Here is a 21,430-nt window from a genome sequence, read left to right as displayed (position 1 = left end):
AAGGTGCCCATACATCTTGCGGTTATCGTTCAATTTCCAAACAAAAACGTTTTTTCGTACGATAAATCAACCAGTTGAATGGTAGTCATCGATCACAATTACTGTAAAACGTGCCGAATTTCATCTATGAAAAAAAAAAAAAAAAAATGAACGATAATTGTAAGGTGTATGGCCACCTTACTGTGCATCAAGTGTCAGATGCAAACTACGCGTTTACTCACTGGAAACAAAAATAAAAATGAAATTGTACACTTCTTAAAACTTTTAAATCATCACAGGTAACATGACAGATGGCTGCAGGATAGATTGCTATGGTCAACAATGATATAGATAGACTGAAGCGAACACACCATTTTTTTTTTTGAACAAGGCCCGGCATGGCATCTCATTGTGTATTTATTTCAATCTGACAAATAAGTTGCAGGAAAGTTCTTATCCATCATTTGAACACAACAGAATTCTCACCAATTCAGACAGGCGTCGGCTTCCTCATCCATTTCCAGAGAGGTTTTTCAATGCAAATGAAAAGTATTCATTATCTCCACAGAGCAATTTCTATGATTCAAGAGGTCTCTGTGAGAAGCCAAAACAGTGCTCCCGCCATCTATCATGCCAGCTTGCTTATGCACAAACCTTGCTGAGGACACCACTATAACATAATGCAACAGACATCTGCTTTGGGTTTTATTTAAAGAGCACCTGTAGTTTAATAATAAAGGGGGGAACAAGGTAGACAAAGAAGGCAAACAACTTATTTTTCTATCCAGTTTTAATTAAGTGGGAAAATATAGATCATTCAAAAGGGTAAGCCTAGACAATTATGATCATTTAAAGTGTACCAATGTTTTGCTCATGCAGGTTAAAGCAACAGTAGGGCCGAAACCAGCTAATCGATAATGAGAATCAATGTCAACCATCCCCTGGGGAGATTTTTCCTTCATTTTGATGAATAGGAAAATCTTTTAACAAAAAACTTTTCTCACAAAGATTTCATATTTATTCCTGTTAAAGTGACAACTCAAAATGTTAGCATTATCCTCACTTTCAGTCCTAGCCACAATGGTCACCTGGACTGAAAGAAAGGTTGAATCCCCCCCAACGGGGACATTGATGGCGTTAAAAACTACACAGGGGTTATAACCCATTCCTATATAATTAGTTCAAGCACCTAAAGGATTAGGTCACCAATATACACTTCATACTCAAAACCATTATGTTCCAAATATCTATAGTATGTCTTGTATTTATGTCTAGTAAGATAAATATTTAAAAAAAAAAAAAATTTAAATCAATCAATAAAAACATTACTGGGTCCTCCTCAAGATACAATAAAGGTATGATGACAGTGTTGTCTAAAGAAAAAAACAAAACGCTTTGGTATCTCAATTACATCCATTCGGGCAGTTTAATTGTCCCATCATGCAGTAATGGATCCAAAAATATAATCTAGTAATGAGATATTGATATACTGTATATTGTAATCCACCGTAATATGTCTTGATAGGGCTATATATCCTCCATACAAATAGAGATTAGTTGCTAGAATTAGCGAGTTCAAGCAATTTCAAATCCCAATCATGCTGCTGAGGCCAAGGAGTTCAAGGTATAATAAAGCTTTAAATAAAGATAAAATTACAATGCACTGTGATATGTTTTTAGTGAGATAGTGAATCTCCTTTTAGACACATAGAGGCTGCTTAAAGGCCAAGTTCACCTTTAAAAGAAAATGGTCTATGCATTCAAGGGGCCCCAGTAGGCTAAAAAAAAACAACAAAAAAACACCAAAACAAAAAAAAACAACACAGCAGCTTTTAACAATGTTGATTAATGTAGCTTGGATAAAAACAAAGTAGTTGCTTAACAAGCTGCCATATCTGTAGGCCATTTGTGCCCTCCTAAGCCTGGCCGATTTGCCCTGTTCTGTTGCTAAGATGTTACAACCATTGGGCGCTCATCCCTAGCATCATAGGAGCGAGCTCCATTATCATTAAAAACTCTGCGCATGCGCAGTGCATTCTCCTTCCCCTGTTGCAGCATCGTTGGACTCTGTTAATACAGGGGAAGAGCCCACTGCACATGCACAGGGTTTGGAAAAGGTTAAAGTGTCCAATGGCTGCAGAGTGTCCAATGGCTGCAGAATCCTAGCAACAGGACGGTTCAAAGCCAAATATGGGAGTTTTTAGGCCAGGCTTAGAGGGTGCAAAACAGAGCTACAACAAATGATTACTTTCATAAATCGAATAGTTGATCGACTATATTTCCGATTGAACTGATTTAAAAAAAAAATTAAATACCATCCTTAATTTAAAATAAAATACCCAAATGCAGTGTTAGACAAAGTTTATTTCAGAATAAAACTGCATTCACAATTGTTTGCAATCACACCGCACTGGAACGCACGACATTGCGGTAGGCAATGATAGCACCACAACGCACCTCCTGTACCAGACTTGTCAGGCCCAAAACAAAAATGAATTTTTTAACCACCTCTTTTTTTTTAATGTTTTAATTGTGGGAGGGAGGCTTTATTTCTTTTTTACCTTTAATTATTTTGTATTTATTTCATTTTTTACTTTACGGTTAGTGGCTTTGAGGAAATATAATGGGTCTAAAACAGACCCCTGATGCTTCCCTTTTATTATACAAAAAAGATTGACAAAAAGTCCTCAATCTCTTTCTGCAGCCCAAGCAGAGAGGCTTAATGTTCATTCATAAATCAAGGAAATGGTAAACAGATACTAGGTCCACACTCATGAATGAACAAGAAGTGCAGTAGAGCACTTCCTGTTCACTCATAAATTGGGGACACAGTATCTAAATACTATGTCCTCAATTACTTACAAACATTGTAGTGATCAGCGATGTTTGAATATTACAGGGAATGATCAGCAAATATTGTGGTTTGGGGATGATTTGGTGGAGCTCTCCTCAGCGCTGGGCACCAGCTGCAGGAGTCTGTGTCCCCTCCAATCCCCACTGGGAGCAGCAGGGATTGGAGGGGACACAGAGTCAATGAAACACCAGCTCCCAGCGAGGAGTAGAGACATAGGGGATCCAGACCAATTCAGTAATTGATGAAAATCATTGACATTTCTCATTATCGAATCTTAAATCGATTCGTTGGCTTCAGCACTAGTGCAAATGGCCTACAGGTATGGCAACTACATGAATTAACATTTTAAAAGCAGCAAGGTTTCTTTATTTTTTTATACCTACTGGGACCCATTGACTGTATAGGCAATTTTCCTGTAAAAGTGAACTTAGCCATTCCCTTACAGCTTGCAAAAACAGTTTGCACACTTCACAGATGCTGACAAATATGCATCCCAAAATGGAAAAATTGGACCTCGTAGGAGGTTCAGGAGCTGCCACAAGGTGTGCCAAATACACCACATAACAGCCATTGAAAGACTATGGATGGTGTGTGCAAAATGTACAAAGGCAACAAATGAAAACAATCCAAATAAACCCATTGAAATGAATGGGCTGTCAACGCAGCCCAACATGCCGAAAATCGGCCAAGCACCATTTTAGCAATGCAACACATCACAACACCTCGCACTTTGCTGTACATTGTGGCACGTGGCAACACAGGTGCATTGCCTTAGTGTTTTGGGGTTATATTCAAAATGAATGACATTTGTTGAGGTGCCATTCATTCAAAATGGATTGCAATGCATTAAATGTTAATTGCCACACAATGCCGCAATGCGAAAGTGTGAATGCGAAAAAGTGTTCCAGTGAAAACCCCAAAGAGAAGCCCAATTCCAACAGCCGATCCTGCCATTTGCACATATTACAGCTATCACTACAAATTAAAACTTTCTGTGCTAAGAGAAATATGCATGTTACTTATTTTTTTTGCCCCGGGCGCCCAGAACTCTGGTTACGCCACTGCATGTTACCAATGCCAATGTGCCCCCAAAAACATGACTTGCCAGCTGTCATGCTAATCCTTTGACTTCAGTTCTTTCTCAGCCAGTGGACATGGATAAATAGACAGCAAGTCAGATCTAATCACCTGCTCACTTGTTCCAGGTTAGCCTCTCAAATCATTGAAAGCATTGTATAACAATGACAGCTAGGCAATGAGCATTCTATAACCTAGAAACTTAGCATTCTATACATTATCAATGGTAGCCTACAGCCTTGCCTTAGCACGGGTTTCCTTTACAGCAGCCCGGCAACCCTTGAATGATATCACTCTTCTATGCCGCAGATTCCCAAGAACCTCTCTGCTTTGCTACATTAATATGGACACGTCAGGTCTGTGAGATTTTCATTAAATGTTAGTTAAACACGTATGACAGCTGCTATTATGTGATGGAGTTATAAAGTAGCAGCATGAATCCCCCCCAAGTGAGCCAGTCCTAAGGACATTATAACCGTATTAGGAGTCTGATCAATAAAATAAACCCCAGATCAGCCAACTATGATTTAACGTCATCATGGCAGCCGGGAGGGGAAAATAAACTTTCACAGCACATAACGAGCCCTGACTTTCTCCATTACCTTTCTCCTGCAGGGGCTTATTATCCTGCCACCAAGCAGTTAACAAGTCTAATAAGCACTGCTGAGCATTAAAATGTTTGCTGACTGCTAGCAACAGCGTAAAAACATCATTATTAAAGTACATTAAAAAAGGGGACGATTTAGATTACATGCTTTTTAGCAATATAACTGAAACCTACACGGGCTCTTTAAAGTCTAACTGTGATATATGCATACAACAGAGGCAGCGAGCCGACCAGAGGGAGAGGGAGGGGGATACAGGTGTCACATGTGCTTATACGTTTAACCCCTTCAAGGCTTTAGCAGTTTTTGTATTTCAAAGAGGTTTCATTTTGACAAACAATTTTATTTTGACTCTTAAAATTTTGGTGAAAAATAGGGCTTTCTGTACGTAGTAAAACTATATAATTATATAAAGTTGAATATTGAATAAATGGAATATGGATATATAGGGGATAATGGAATGTAAAAAAGGTAATATTTTAATCATTGGTGCCCACTGTAACTTTTACTAAAGATAATGCATGCAAAGAAATTGACCCCCTAAATATTGAGTAATCTATTATAACCTCTTAAGGACAATAAAATATATAATGTTGGGGGGTTTTAAGTAATTTTCAGGCCTAAAATGTGGAATATAACATGGGTACAAAAAATGAAAAAAAGGCCTCAGTAATGAAGGGGTTAATTGGAAATAGATTTAACCCTGAATTACTGAAAGCTGAACACCAAGCAAATAGCAAATACACAGAAGCACTCCCAGCACATATGTCTTCCAGCCCTATAGCAGCTACTGATTTCAAGTGTTTTTAAACCCAGGAAAAAGGCTGCATTCATTTATGCTACTTTTCCCTTTATCTTCACTCAGTAATGCTGCCACAAACACACTTCCCATCTTAGGGTGACACTAATCACACTGTATCTATGGAGGAGCAGTGTTGTCATTCAAGGGCAGGACTAAAAAAAAACATCTTCCTCTTCTCCAAAAAGAGAGAAGTTGTTCTGTAGATCACAGAGAGAGTTGGAACCATTACTGCAGAACACAGAGGCACAGAAAATGGTCAGCTCACAAAGCATCTGGCAGGATCAACAGGTATGCATTTGCACGTTTTGAACAGGTATAACAAAACCCTTTAATTTGTATATTTAACAGTTAAACAGGGAGCAAATAAGAGACGTTCATAGTTAGGGTTTACATACACTTTAAGTCACTATATATTTTAGAACAGCTGCTTCATTATAGGCTTTTATTTAGAATGGTTACCTGTACTTTCTTCAGGGCTTGGGTCAAAGTTCAACCACGCAGAACACAGAGGGTAGGCCGGTAACAGAATGTCATGGTGAACATAGAATGAGTCCTCTTCATGATTGTACACTGGGGGGGGAAAAAAAGCCACAAAGTTAAAAAATTAAAAATGACTCAATATTTTTGGAGTGCTGGAGAGTTAAAAGGTGAACTATGGGGTCAGGGCTTTTCCCCATAGTTGTCCTAAGGGTAACAGGAGGACACAAACTAGCGTCCTCCCGTCACCCTATGCTCAGTATACCGCGAGCTACAGCCCGCAGACGACGCAGCTGAAACGGATCCCGACAATTTTGTCTGGAGCAGCCCAGCTGCGTGAGTGACAGCTGGCTCTGCCTATTTAGAGGCAGAGCCAGCTGTACCCGCCCCCTCCCCCATCCGTTCCTCCAGTCAGCGCTGGAGGATCGGAGCTCCTATATTTCATTCCAGACTGATTCCCAGGAAAGTGTTACACTTCACCAGGCTTATAAAAGTCTTGCAGGGGCAGCTTCTGGGAGCTCAGTTCCTATTTACATAAGTACCCCCCAGAACTACATCTCCCAACAGCCTTTTCCCTTCAGTGTGTGCAGAGACTGTTGTGAGTCAAGGCAGGAACATTGATGGTAAAGAAATCAATGTATGCATGTGAAGCAGAGGATAAGCAGAGTTATCTTATCCAGCAGGCTGAGATGACAACACTGGTTGGTATATCAGTACATAAAAGGCAGTGTGTTGTAAGCCCAAACAGGAAGTAAGCAGCATATCAGATTTCAAGCAGAGCAACAGGTATTTTCTGTACTTGCTGCATTTAAAAAAAAAAAAAAATTAAACATGGGAAAATGTGCATATATTGCAGCTGTACTAAATATATATATTTTTGCCCTGACATACATTTTAACTAGGGATGCACCGATACCGATACTAGTATCAGTGCCGATACAAAGCATTTGGGCGAGTATTCATACTCGCCCAAATGCTCCGATACTTACCTCTAATACCAGAACTTCCGGTCAGAGGGGGGATCTCCCTCTGACCGGCAGTGCAGAGAGACCACGGATAAGCCAGGTTGTCTAGCAACAAGTGAAGCCGGCTTCCTAGCCAATCAGGAAGCCAGGAGGCGGGTCCTGACATGCCGCCCGCTTTCCGGATTAGCTAGGAAGCCAGCTTCACTTGTTGGTAGGTAGCCTAGCTTCCTAACCAATCAGGAAGCCGGGCAGCATGTCAGAACTCCCTTCCCAGATTCATGATTGGTCAGGAAGCCAGGCATCCTCGGCAAGTGAAGCCGGTGTTCTTTGACTAGAACACTGGCTTCGCAGGCAATCAGGAAGCCAGGCGACATGTCATGATCTGCCACTCGACTTCCTGATAATCGGGGCACAAGGCACCGGTACTCAGTATCAGCGAGTACCAGAAAGAAAAATATGGGTACTTGATATCGAAAAACATGTATCGGTGCATCCCTAATTTTAACCTCTGTGGTCATCTGGTCTGCAAGACGTTAATTTAGCAGCCAGTCAATGTAGTGTGCTTACCATGAATTTCAAGACTGCAGTGGTCTTTCTCTGCCCGACCACAGACCAGCATGTTGTCAGTGGGTTTAATAGTAAAATCTTCTATTTCATATTGCTCCTTTAAAATAATTTATAGAAACAAAAACACGTGAAAGTAAGTGAGTCACAAAATTACTTCACAATTAACAGCAACAAAATAACCCAAAATATGTGCTCACTAAAAAATTTTTCCTTTAATACCATAATGCCTATGTCTCATAAGCCCTCATGAGACCTGTCAGCTCCACCTTTGTCCCTGTAAATGTGATCCCAATGGTAAAAGCTGCTACACTGAACTACATGTGACTATTTGTGACCCGTCAGTAACATATAACGGTAGAAAATGTCCCTAACCATTTTTACTTTATTATACAAAGGTCCAGACACAGTCGACATATACATACGGTATCTTTAAGGGTGACATAAGCATCTTGCTCGTTGCAGCTGTATACACTAAGACCAGCCAGACTGTCCCCAAGGTTCAGAACATCTAGTAAGAAATAAGATTTATTATTCTTTTTTTTTCTGTTAATTTTCAAATCAGCAAATCATTTAAACCACATTTCTATGGCCCCACATGTTTTGATTTATGACAGATTTTTTTTTTTACTAATTCAAAAATGGCTTGGCCAGCTGATTTGAAAAATGTTCCGGAGGGCTTGGCAGCGAAAGGGTTAAAGACTTTTTTTTGTTTTGTTTAATCTTAGTGAAAATGCTGCTTTAGATCTCCCAGTCCAGGAGTCTATGCTGGCAGAGCTGAGGAAGAGTCACACCTTTCATCCACAAGTGTCCTCATAAAGACTTGTCCAAAATCCAGTGTACCCATCGCACTCCTGACCGAAAAATATCCTTAGAGTCGGGTGGGTGCCAAAGTGACTGCAGATGCCTCTGCAATCCAAGATAAGTGTATGTATAAAGTCACTCGCACTCCAATAGAATTTCAAGTCAAAAGCGGTTTATTGACTCAATTGCTATGACATCATATACCTATCACATCATATAGCTATATGATGTGATAGCAATCGAGTCAATAAACCGTTTTTGACTTGAAATTCTATTGGAGTGCGAGTGACTTTATACATACACTCATAAAGGCTTGTATTGCAAAAGGAATTCGCATGGCGGGCTGTTAGGCCCCGTTCACACTGAGCTGCGAAATCGCGCATATTTCCACGCGATATCGCTCTATGTAGCTTGTCCAATGCATTCCAATGTTCACATCTCACAGCTCAATGTCGCCTGCAGCTTGTCACTTGTAAATGACCCTTTTTTCGGCGGATGTCGCGCGATTCGGCCTAATAGAATCGTGCATTACTGGCGATATCGCGCTACAGAAGGGTCACTTTTGCACTGCAAAATGTAAGGAAAGAATGATGTCACGTCAAGATTGCTGTTGATTGGTTACAGCCCGATGTAGCAGCGACAAAGTCCCACCCAAAAAGCGCGATAAAATGTGCATTGTCGCTCAATATTGCGCAATGCAGCTCAAGGCCCACAAAATCGTGATCTGTGTGTGATTAGTACGCAGCCCCCGTCCTTCTCTATGGGGTTACGCGGCCGTACGCCCCCATACGCTCACCCTAATTGCAGGTCCGTAGGGGTGCGGCTTTTCTGGTCGGGACGCATACAGGATCCATTCCTGCGGCGTATGAATACACTCACCCGCACCCTTGCCGACCTGCAATTGAGGTGAGCGTACGGCCACGTAGCCCCATAGAGAAGGATGGGGGCTGCGTACTAATCACACGCAGCACCTGTCCTTCCCAGCAGCTGCTTGGTACGGCCCTGCACGCAGCACGGAGCTGTAAGTGCAGGCCGATTTGTGTGTGAATGGGGCCTAGAGGAAAATCTGCTTTCCTAAACCTAGACTCGATGACAAGTTTTCCTGAAACTGCAAGTTCTTATTATGAGGTCAGTTAAGAAGCAAACTCTGCTTAGGGTTCTTCTTTAGTTCCCTAAACTCAATCCAGTCTTATAAAAAGAGATTTCATCCTTTTGCATTCCTTTTCTGGTCCATGCATCATGTCCCAATCAATGCTTTCTAATCAATCCTGAACAAAATTGTCTCATCTCACCAGCTGATGTGGCAAATGTAAATTGATTAAGCTGTAATTACAGCTGCAGTGACCTTGCTTCTACAAATCTGTTGTCTTGTATTACTTTTATTGATTCAGAGGGGGGTTCAAAGTAAATTGTCACTTGTTCAACATGGAGGACAACTTTTATAAAACAAACACATATTCAATTAAGCATGGTTTATGCATAGAACAGCACAACTATAAAATAGAAATCGGGCTTATCTTTAAAACAGTTGAAGTCCAGTTGAACTTTAATAGTTCAAATCAGCAAAATATATTCCAGGGGCATCGAAATAAACGGTGCACAAAGTATTACAGTTCTTTCTATATAAAGCAGCCACAACCGGAGTAGAAAAGCCTGTCCCCTGCCAACATGCTGCCGAGAAGGACCCTTGCTCTGTGTGTGGAAGCAGCGGTCTCCCTGCAGCAGGTCCGATACTCCCCATGCCAAGTCAGACCTACACCTTTGCAAATCACCAAAGCTCATGCTCCTTGATGATGGCAGAGCTCGAGCTCTCACACAACAGGAGGCATGTCATACCAGAGGGCACAAGAGATCACTGCTTCCACACAGAGAGCGTAGGTGCTTCTTTACAAAATGCTGGCAGGGCACAGGCTTTTCTATGTAGCCAGCAAGCAGCTGTGAAAACAGTGTATTGCCTGGGATCATCATCTTAATTTTAACAGTTTTCATTGGCAGAGTTTAGAAAGAATTTGAGCCAATTGTAAAAAGAAGGATGAAGAAAGTGAAATGAGGTAAAGTCAATACTTTACCTCATTTCACTTTCTTCATCCCTCTTTTTACAATTGGCTAAAATGATTTCTAAATTCCTATTGGCTAAACACTGCCAATAAAAACTGTTAAAATTAAGATAATCCCAGCCAATCAGGAATGATGTTACTCTATCCAGGTAGACTGAACGCAGACATAATTCTGAAGGTAAAGTTGATTTTTACACTGAGTTTTTACAGCTGCTATCTAAAGATTGCTACAGAGTTGTGACAGAAGACAGGATCCAATAAAGAGCTTACATCAACCTCTATGTACAGGTATTCTTAGATGGGATAGCAAAAGCAAATGGCATGGGCCGATTTTAAAAGGGACAGGCTCATTTCCGTCACCCTTATCCTAACCTAAGGCAGAGGGTTAGAGGTGCTGGAACCTATATTTTAATTGGTAATGTGTGGTTGGTAGTGTCTACAGTTGGGGGAGGAGCCCTTAGGTGTATTGTAGACTATAGTTCATACGAAAAAAATAAAGCACCACACTAAATGTATATAATCCATTAACCAAGGTGTTTTGGGGCCTTAAAAAGGTAACCTTTCGTCAGGGCTTTAAAGGAGAACTATGGGGTAAATGTTTTTCCCCATAGTTCTCTTTAGGGTCACGGGAGGACATAAACTAGCATCCTTCCGTGACCCAAAGCTCAGTATATCGCGAGTTACAGCTCACCATATACTGAGACCACCGCAGCCAGGACGGATCCTGACATTACTGTCAAGATCCACTCATCTGCGTGATTGACAGCTGGCTCTGCCTATCTAGAGGCAGAGTCAACTGTACCCGCCCACTCCCGCGTACGTTCCTCGAATCAGCGCTGCAGAATCGGACTGGGGAGGGGGGGAATCCCTGCAGGGAGCCGTGAGCGACGCTCACGGCTCTCTGCAGGGACAGGATCGAGAAGTGAGCGAGCAACGTTATGTGTTCGCTCACTTCCCGATCTATTGAGCCGACGTGTGACAGTTTCATTGTCACACGTCGGCTCGAACTATGAGGTTAAGTGAAAATCATTCATAGTTACATAGTATTTGAGGTTGAATAAAGACATTAGTCCATCAAGTCCAACCTATTAGGATCTCATTCTAGGAGTACCTGTACCCCTGTATATTACGGTCCCTTAAGAAATCGTCCAAAAGTTTCTTGAACCATTCCACATTATTTGCTGAAATAACCGCTTGTGGCAGTGAGTTCCAGACCCTAACTGATCTTACTGTGAAGAACCCCCTTCGCCCCTTGTGCTGGAATTTTTTTTCCACCAATTTCAGGTGATGGCCTCTAGTTTTTGTAATGGAGTTAATTTTAAACAGTTTATCGCTAATGTTGTTACCACCATTGAACATTTTGCACATGGAGATCATATCCCCCCTTAATCTCCTCACCTCCAATGTGAACATTCACCTCATAGTTCTCCTTTAAGAACCCTTTTTATATACAACGGATGCTAGGCTCAATGGTGGTAAAGAATCCAATGCAAGGAGTGTAATGTGGACAATGCCCACATTTCAGTTTCCCCTCAATTCAAATTTTACAAGCCTAAAGCTGGGTATACGTGGTTAGAATTTCTTACAAACATTGTTACAAAAAATCTTGTCAAAACAATAATTGTCAATAATACTATCAGAGACTTCACGGTTGTTGGTCCAAACTTCACTTGATTTCAACTTTCGAGTTGCCCAAACGAAAACCCCACTTACTGTTAGAATTTCGTTCAAGAACATTTTTCCATCCTGCTCCTTTTATTGTCACTATGAAAAATGATCATCGTTTTCACCCCGTTAGGTATTAGGAAATCAACGTAAAGCTCCAAAAAAGACCATTTTTGAACAAAATTCTAACTGTGTATACCCAGCGTATAATTTAACTGTCAACTTAGTTACAAACGTTTTTTTTTACAGATCTTATACCGGTTTTTCCTTCCTCATCGTAATTGTCCAAATCATATGCAGCAAGCTCATCAATTTTCAGATTGGATATGCTTTCCTCCCGACTCTCATCTGGTTGGGTGGACTCTTCCTTGTCTTCAGGTTTCTCATCTTCTGCTTCCTCACCAGCTTCATCTTCATTATCCTCGAGTTCTCCTCTGTAGAGGCATAAAACACGCATCAGGGAGTGTTGATGTACTTAGAGGATCGCCCCTACTTTATGTTCAAACGTTTATAGAACTGCCAAACTAGCCATTTTCACTTACATTTTTTATTTTCATTTCAGGGTCACATCCCGATCATCTCCAGACCAGACCAGATTGTTTCTGGACCCAAAATGCATCCTAATGTATCCCTATGTTATTTCTGTCCTTTATTTATACCAGCGCAGTCTGTACCAGACCAGAAAAATACTGCATGTCTCATTTTGTCTGGTCTGCAGTGCGCAACATATAAAAAAAAACACATACAAACGCACTGGAACGCACATGAAATCCAATTTTAAGCCAAAAAAAAAGGCTCCGGAGCGTGGTAAAAAGGCGGCAGAACACAATGCACTGCATTCCATATCTGGTCCGGAAAACGGTGTAAACCTGCCCTTAATCAGCCAAAAAAAATTAAAGATCTAATTGCTCATGCGTCTAAACACAGAGGTCACATTAGGCATTGTTCACACAATGTCCAAATTCTGTCCAGACCAGAACAGTTAGCTCCTGGACCAAAAACGCATCCCAATGTATACCTATGTGATTTCTGGGCTACAGTTCACACCATTGCAGTGCTTTCCCCTTCCAGACAGAAAAAATACTGAATGTCTTATTTATTTCTGGTCTGGAACGCATTAAACATGCAAGGAACACACTGGACTGCACCTGAAAGCCCTTTTTAAGCTAGAAAAAAAAATAAAGCACCAGAACGTGGCAAAATCGCGGTACAAAATGCACTGCATTTGCAGATCTGTTCCAGACTTGGTGTGAACATAGCCTAATAGATGTGGCAAATTCAGGACACAAATGGTTAGTAGTATTAAACTCAATCTTTTTTCAATAATGAATTCAAAGCAAACACAAATACATCGCCTAGCAAAGTAATTATTTACATTTTTCCCCCAAAACTTAGGCCCCATTCACACCTATGCGTATTGTAATATGCGCGTCTGTCGCGCGACCGTCACGCGGTTTTTTTACCGCGATTCGCGGTAAAAAAGCCGCGCGACCGTCGCGCGATTCCAAAGGCTACTTGGCAGTATACTAATGGAAAACGCCCTACAAAACGGACCAATACGCAGCAAAAAACGCTCCGGGACCTTTTCATGCGTGGGCCGTTTTGTAGTGCGTTCGGGACGGGCGGAAATACGGACAGGTGGGAACGAGGCCATTGAATACAGTGCTATTTATTTTTTTGACCGTTTTGTAGAGCGTTCATCGAGCGTAGGACGCGCTACAAAACGGTCAGGTGTGAACCAGGCCTTACAGTCATCATGTTTTGGAACAGCTCCAACTCTCTCAGCTCAGCTTCCCTGAACTTCCTGTCTAGTACAAGCTCACAAGGGCCAGTAAAGTCTAAAGCAGCTTTCCATCAGCTAGCATAGGGAAGGGAACAGGGAGAGGCTTGCCTTGCTGTACCTCTGTGTATGTGTAGACACACATAGCTTACTAGCACACACAAGGGTGGCTCCATGGGAACCTGCAAGGGAAAGGAGCCACCCTAAAACAGGATATCGGGGCCAGTGCTCAGTGGAACAGCTGACTCTGCCGGAAACTAAAAAAACTGTTAAACATCAAAGGGCAGCATCAATTGTAAGTGATTGAATCAGTACTTAAAATAGCTTAAAAACCTTTTGACTTAATATCACTTTAATAGTAATAGACTTTCTTTGCATTGTTCCTTAAGGCTGGGTTCACACCTAGGCGTATCGAATGTGCATTTTTGCCGCGATTCGCGGTAAAAAATGCGTGCCAAACGCGCGTTTCCGAGGGCTACCTGGCTGTATCCCAATGGATACGCGCGACAAAGACGCCCCAAAGAAGCTCCTGTACTTCTTTGGACATAGGGCGTTTTGTAGCACGTTCATACGGCCTGTAATACGCCCAGGTGTGAACCATACCTATAGGAAATAATGGGATTTCTGTGTTTGAGCGTTTTGCAGAGCGTAGGAATGCGCTACAAAACGCCCAGGTGTGAACCGGGCCTAACATCCCTCCTGTGCCAACATCCCTCCTCCCTGGCAGCCCACTGAAGAAAAGGATAAGATAATCCTCTGTGTGACAGCAGCGGTCAGATACACCTCCAGCACAGCAACTACTGTGCGCCAATCAGAAAGAAACAAAGCACAGGTTCCCTTCCAAGGATTGCCTTCTTATTGTCCCATCTTATCAGTTTGTGGTACTTACTCCAACTGTTCTTTAGCTTCTGTTATCAGTTTATTCAGCTCTTCTTTAGTCAGCTGAACCTACAGAAAACAAACAACAAGGGTCATTACAATGACATCACACAACTGTACCCAACCCAGTCACTAAATTCCCATAGAAGTGTTAATATGTCAAAAGGACATGTAAGGTATTTTCTTTCTATCTATAATAAAAGCTATAGGCTGACAACACTCTCGCCCTGTGTCCCATTTGTGCTTCTATGTTGTCACCCTGTTTCACAGGCTTTCAACAGGGACAAGAGCATGCTTTAACACACAATACACAAACATTGTGTGCTGCTGCCACCATCAGGAGTCCTGCATGGAAAATTGCCATGCAGCCACCACAGGACAGATTGCATGCAGAAAGTTGCTGCAAACAGACTGTGGGAGATCAGCAGCACTAAGATGCTACAAAAGGATGAAAAAGAGGTAATAAGGACTGTAGTTTCAATGAAGAAAAAAAAGAATTGAAGTTGTTTATAATACACAGTGCTTCTGCAAACTAAATTCCATACAGTTATGGTTTATATCTGCTTTAAAGAAGTATTCCAGTCTAAACAAAAACTCTACAGCTTCTTATATCAAATAAATGAAATGTATAAACAACTTTGTCTCAGTTTCCAAAGCTACACAGATAACCAGAAAAATCCTTGAGGGCCCAGTCACACCATAAAGAGTGTGTTCCAGTGCATTCGGCCTCTGGAACACAATCCGGCGGTCTCACTTTGTTTTGGGGCGGGAGGGGGCGTGGCGGGCCTTTAAGTGAATGTTTTAGATACACGTCTTCTGCAAAGGATGTGTAAGCCGCACTGCCGCGCCAAGGCACCTCTTATAGTGCGGTCCTAACTCTAAACTATGAGTCTTGTAAAGTAGTCACCGCTCCAAGCTCGCTTCTGTGATGGACTACAATCTCATGTTTAGTTTACTAATTTGTACTGTGATTGTAGTCCACCACGGGAGTGAGCTTGGAGCAGTGGCTACTTTACAACACACACAGAATAAGATACATTTTTGGTTAGGGCTAGTTCCGGACCGTTTCTGGCCGGAATGCACTGGATTGCATTGTGGCCAGCTCATTTGTGTTGGGGTGGGAGGGGACGTGGCGTTCCTTGAAGTGAATGGCACCGCAGCCACGCCCCCCCCCATACGATCGCCTGCAACTTAACGCATGGCACATTGGTGCCTGCGTTCCGGTCCCAAAACAAAGTGAGCCAGCCGGGTTACGGTCCAGTGCGTTGCAGAGGCTGAACACACTCTTTATGGTGTGAATGGGCCCTAATGGGGGAAGCAAAGAGTTATTATTTTTGTAGCATTGGGATGTCGCAATTTTTACTATATCTACTAGATTGTAAGCTCTCAGGAGCAGGCCCAACTCTATTGTACAGAAATTGTAGTGTAACTGTACTGTCCCCCATTTTGTAACTGAAATGTTTGATTACAAAGTATCAATATGAGTGAGGAAAGGAGGAACCAGGGAAGTCATAATATAAGCAGACTAAACTTATAGAGATATGGAAAGCAATACTGCACCTTTCCAGACTATAGATGCACGTTAAAATCATTTCTCCACACTGAGGAACTTCATTTTATAACCAGGTACAAAAAAGTTGTCTGTTATCCAGAACAACGAAAAAGACACTGTATGAGCAAAGCAGGACTGGTATATGACTAATTCAACAAGACCCCACCTTTTCGGGATTCTCCTTAGCGATCCCCCGCTGTACCCAGGACACACAGGTGATCTGACAACTCATAGTGGACAGAAAACAGCGATCAACACACTTCCTCCGGGCAATGGCAGCTCCCTGTGTTCACACGTGGGTTCCTGTGTGATGCTGCTTCCTGTCACATGACACGGAATCGTGGAGGGGGGGAGTGTGTGCTATCCTGCTGCTGTACTGTACTGTGTATGTGTACAGTCATCTTTACTCACAGAGGCTGCAGTCTGTTATGTGCTGGCAAGCTGCCACCGCTTCCAATTCTCTCTATTGAAGCACAGCAGTCAGTTACAGTGTTTTAGCTTGCCATAGAAGCATTATACATTTGTAGGGATCATTAAGGGGAGCAATTTTGTAAAATAAATGTGTTCTAGCATACTCTCTGAATTGGGATATTCAGAATGGTTTATTTTTTTTTAAATCTTTCAGCTTGAGGTAACACTGGGCTGCCCAGTTTCATGTAGGACTCTAGCTCAGCTTTAGGCCTCATTCACACAGATCGTGCACGCCGTACAGAGTTCTGCTCCATGAGGGACAGGTCCAGCATGTAATTGCATTCAGCCCCCTGTACATCCCTATGAGAGGACGCGGCTACACTCCAGACAGTCTGCGTCCAAGTCTGTGCATTTGAACCTGTGCAGATTTGGGTTGGCATGCAGCCACGTTCTCTCATAGGGATGCAGATGGCTGCACACAATTACACACTACACTTGTCCATTCCCAAGAGCAGGTCTCTGCACGGGTATGCACACCCAAGTGATTTAAGCCTCATTCGCACAACTAACAGCCGGCCGTACAGATCCGTGCTGCGTGCACGGCCATATCGGGCCGCTCCCGGGAAGGACAGGTGCTGCGTGTGATTGCACACAGCAGCCTGTTCTTCTCTATGGGAGTACGCTCACCCGAACTCCTCGTCGGTGTGGGTGTCCGTATTCGTACGCAGACAGGATGGATCCGCAGCATCTGTCCTTCCCGGGAGTGGCCTGATACGGCCGTGCACGCTGTACGGGCCGGGTGTTAGTCGTGTGAATGAGGCCTTTCAATAAAAATCCATCCCTGCAAAGAAAGCAGTTAAAGTGACATTAAAGTCACAATTCCCCCCCAACCCCTAATGCTGCTTTAAGGACAGGCTCCCTTGCTTCTTGATCCGATCATCTTCTTCTTCTTTCCAGTAGTTTTCAGGAGTCCCTCCAGCGCGGGGACGTGTGGTGAGGTCAGTGGCTGGTGAAGCACTGTCTAGTATGAGAGTCAGATATTCACAAGTTACATATTCGATTCTCATTATGTAGGCGATTGTAGTTGCACTATTTATACTAATTGAACACAAACTAAAATATATATATATAACATAAAAATGTAGTATGTACGCGAGTACCTTTCTATTTCTAATTTCTATCAGCAGCGAGCACTGGGTACTCCTTATTAGCTGTGACTGGATTATGGGATGGGCAGGGAAGGAGCCTGTCTTTTACACAATAGCAAGGAATCACCAGAACACCAATGGGTATTGTATGAACACTCCTTCTTTTCCTTTATTCACGCATCATGTCACATCTCCAAGCGTAACGTTTCGGGGCCACGCAGGGTCCTCTTCATCAGGCTTAACATGACAATGAATGCATTAAAAACCCACCACCTTATATATCAAAACCATAAGTGCAATCAACCAGTGGGAAGAAGACAAGAGCAGTCCATCCTACCCCCTCTGACGTCATACTGATGTCATATTGCCGCCAAGTGAAGAAATGTAAATGACAGAAATAATAAACCAATGTTAAATGGTATGCTCCAGCCATTCGTCAGCTTAAAAATGACCATGATTACTAGTGGCTCACCAAAGGAGTATGAGAAACTTACTGATCCGTCCCGTGCTCCGTCCACTCCACAAACCGGAGAAAGGATTACAAGGTGTAAAAACCGTTGCTCCGCGTTCGCGGTAATTATCTGGCTCCATGGAAACCAGGATTAGTACAGACTAGCGGTAGCGTGCCTACTCCATCTCTGGAGCCAGTGTGCCTGCTCAAACCCATTGATATGCTGGTCATCTGGCCTGCGCAGCCCAGAGCCAGCTCATAGAGCGCACAGTCCGGCTGACATACCCCTTTTCCTATGACTGTCAGTGAGAGGCAACTATCATCTTTGTCTCCCCTAATCATTTTTATTGGACGCCTTGAACCAATGGTACATTTCCATTGGCCCAAACCGTCCATAGGAGCTCAATGACTCTGGCAGAAGTTAGAAGCAATGAAGCGCTCAGCCTCAGCTTCCCACATTCATACAGCACAGCGTGTGCCTGCTCAAACAGATGCACACTGTCTGTTTTCTGACAGGTTGTGCTGTTAGCGTGGCAGGGAAGCTTCCCTGCTACCTATTTTGTGTAACCTGTCAGAAGAAGCTGGAATGCAGTGCGTGCCTGCGAGAAGTGAGGCTGAACTTGTCAGTGGATGCAGGTAAAAGTTAAGAAAAAAATTTAACTTTTATTTTTTTCTTACATTAATGGTAGGTGAGGCTCTGCCTCCCCTGACTGCACGTCACTGATCCAGTGCTGACTGCTGTGTCCCAGGGTGCCTGTCCGACATGCACGCTCATGGCTGTGTGCATTCACTTACATTGTCTCTCCTCTTCTCCCCGCCGAAGATCTCTACTGCGCATGTGCCCGCCCCATCATCCTGCACAGCTTTTTTTTAAAAATGTTTTTGCATATATCTACTGCTTGCTATGTAAACACAAAAGCAAATGTAATACTACTTTTATAGTAATCTGTTCTGCTGCCCATGCTGACCTCTGCTGCATTGAAGATCGAAGCGTTCTGAAAAGATCTTCAGCTTCCGGCACTTCCAGGTGTGTCAGAGTTTTTGTCTCCTGGAGCACTGTGTGGTTCCTTCCTAACCAGTGTCTGGCAGTAATGTAGGAGCCGGCTGAGCCAACCACAGAAAGCAATGGGGGTGGCCAGCATAGTGAAAGCTTGGCTCTTCAACCTAGTGGCAGCAAGGCAGGTAAGTATTGTAGTATTAAGGTCTGGGCTTTTTTTTTTTTACCTTAATGCATTCTCTGCATTAGGGTAAAAACAGCCCAGCACCTTTTTATCTACCCCAGTCCCCTCCACACTTACCTGTCCCCACCGCTGGTCCAAAAGAGATCCTCCGTTCCCCGAACCTCCGCGTTGCGAGGGGAGGATACTGATGGCAGAGGAGCCATAGACTCCTTCTGCCATCAAAGAGGGATGTGGTGTGGCCTGCCATAGGGCTGTGTGTGTCTATGGATGCACACAGCCACTGCGGAAACGAGCGTGCACGGGTGCCTCCATTAGAACAACGGTGGCACCCGTGCAGGGGGAAGTGCGCTGCGGGGAGCCACTAGAAAACAAGGAATTAGGAACTTTTAAAGAATGAAATCAACAGCCTCCAGCAAAGGATGGTCTCCTTAAATGAGAAATAAAAAGTTAGGCTTTAATATCACTTTAATGGCTTTCCTTGCAGGGATGCAGTGTACCAGAGTAGCTATATGGCCAGCGCTGGTGGGCTTTTGTTTGCTTCAGTTCTTCAAAGCAGTTGTAAAGTCCCAGTATATACTAGGCTCTTATAACATCAGCATTGTAATAGGAATACATACTCGAGTTGGTTTTAATAATGCAATCAAAGCTTACTTGGAAAAAAAAAAACCCTTTTATGCAGTGAGTGCTGCCTTCTGTCTGCCCATCACTTCCAACAGAAGCTTTGCATCTCTTTCACTGCTGCGATGCAATCTTGATTTCTCAAGACTACATATCCCATCATGCATGGCTTCCAGCAGGCAATTATAATGTTACATCATTCAGATGTTGAGCTGTAGTTCAGTAAGTTAGCTTTAAAAAATTCTAGATGAATATGGTTATTTTGGTGTGGGATGGAACTTATGGGAATACATATTCATTTTTAGTTTTTGACCATAGATACCCTTTTATGATCTCAGAAGTACTTCTCACTGATGTCAAAGCTATGGTGCATTTGCCCACTGAAGCCTGTTGACAGGGGCCCCTAATGTGCATGCCCAGCAGAAACTCTTATTAGTTTTAGATAGCACGGGCAAGGATTAGAACCTCTACCAGGTTTTTCCTGCTAACCTAACCACTGAACCGTCACGTTCTCAAACAATTCATCCCCACACAGCTAACTCCTCATGTATCACTTCCCCCTCCCCTTCTAAATTCTAAGCCCTCAGGGGCAGGGCCCTCCTTACCATCTTGTCTTGATTGTAAAGCGCTGCGCAAGCTGTTGGCGCGATATAAATAAAATACTATATGATAATAATCCAGGGCTGTGATAGAAAGATTTTTCCCTCACTTCTACCAAAACCAGAAATTTTTTTTTTTGTATTAATATTTTAATTATAGTATAAAAATATATATAAAAGTTTTATTTTCCTAATTTTTTTTGTACACTTTTTTTTTTTACACTTTGTAAAAAAAAATAAAAAATTTGTCAGTTTATATCAAGCAATCACTATGACTGCTTAATAAATTAACTTTTTTTAAATCTTTAGTTATCAGGCTGCTCCAAGCTTAGGAACAGCTAATAATAACTTATGCTGTCAGGATCAGTCTCATCAGAATCAGATCTCACTAAAAGGTCTTTGATCGTTCCTAGACGATCAAAACTGATACATTTCAAGCACTAGATACAAATGTATCTGAGTGAAATGTATCATTTAACATCGGGCCAGGCTATACAGCTGTCAAAACGAATAGCAGAGAGGTGAGTCACTGCTACCTCTCTGCTATCTTCAGCTGTCAGATAATGACTGGAACTGCTGAGAATCAGCAGTTACCAGCATTACAGAGGCTAATATAACTCGGCACGTACAGTGTACGTGGCCAGTCATATAGCCACTTGTGACGGGATGTACACTGTATGTCTCCCATCACGAAGGGGTTAATACAGTACACAGCTGGGGACAGTGGATGGAAGCGCAGTGCACTAAAGGGGGAACCCCAGTATAGCATTCAACTGACCAGACTTTTAGATTTCTTTTATTCAGCCTGCAGGCTAAATAGAACATGCTGCACTGCATGGATGGACAAATCTCCCCTGCCGGGCTATTTAGGGCCCTGACTATAACAGAACAGTGACTGTTGCCAATTGGTGCCACAAAAGTTGATTAACCAGGTAGTGCCAGCGGGGGTGCATACCATACCA

The 21,430-nt window shown here is 42.7% G+C and overlaps 2 protein-coding genes across 2 annotated transcripts in view; both read right to left on the bottom strand.

Annotated features, from left to right (window-relative positions):
• PWP1 (PWP1 homolog, endonuclein) overlaps positions 1–16,375 on the bottom strand; it is a 50,250-nt gene extending 33,875 nt beyond the window's left edge. Inside the window, exons 1-6 of the mRNA XM_018558057.1 lie at positions 16,227–16,375; positions 14,519–14,577; positions 12,108–12,283; positions 7,749–7,834; positions 7,327–7,423; positions 5,777–5,887 (exon numbers count right to left, since the gene is read on the bottom strand). Of these exons, the coding sequence (XP_018413559.1) occupies positions 5,777–5,887; positions 7,327–7,423; positions 7,749–7,834; positions 12,108–12,283; positions 14,519–14,577; positions 16,227–16,292 (595 nt within the window). The 5' untranslated portion in view covers positions 16,293–16,375. The remainder of the gene's footprint in view (positions 1–5,776; positions 5,888–7,326; positions 7,424–7,748; positions 7,835–12,107; positions 12,284–14,518; positions 14,578–16,226) is intronic.
• LOC108788318 (L-lactate dehydrogenase B chain-like) overlaps positions 10,344–21,430 on the bottom strand; it is a 24,932-nt gene continuing 13,845 nt past the window's right edge. Inside the window, exon 9 of the mRNA XM_018558076.1 lies at positions 10,344–10,356. The gene's annotated coding sequence lies outside the window, so the exon portion shown is untranslated. The remainder of the gene's footprint in view (positions 10,357–21,430) is intronic.

Source organism: Nanorana parkeri, unplaced genomic scaffold (assembly GCF_000935625.1).
Source record: "Nanorana parkeri isolate BGI_ZX_2015 unplaced genomic scaffold, ASM93562v1 scaffold14, whole genome shotgun sequence".
NCBI lineage: Eukaryota > Metazoa > Chordata > Amphibia > Anura > Dicroglossidae > Nanorana > Nanorana parkeri.
Note: the sequence above shows the minus strand (reverse complement) of the source record. Positions and strands in the feature narration are given on the sequence as shown.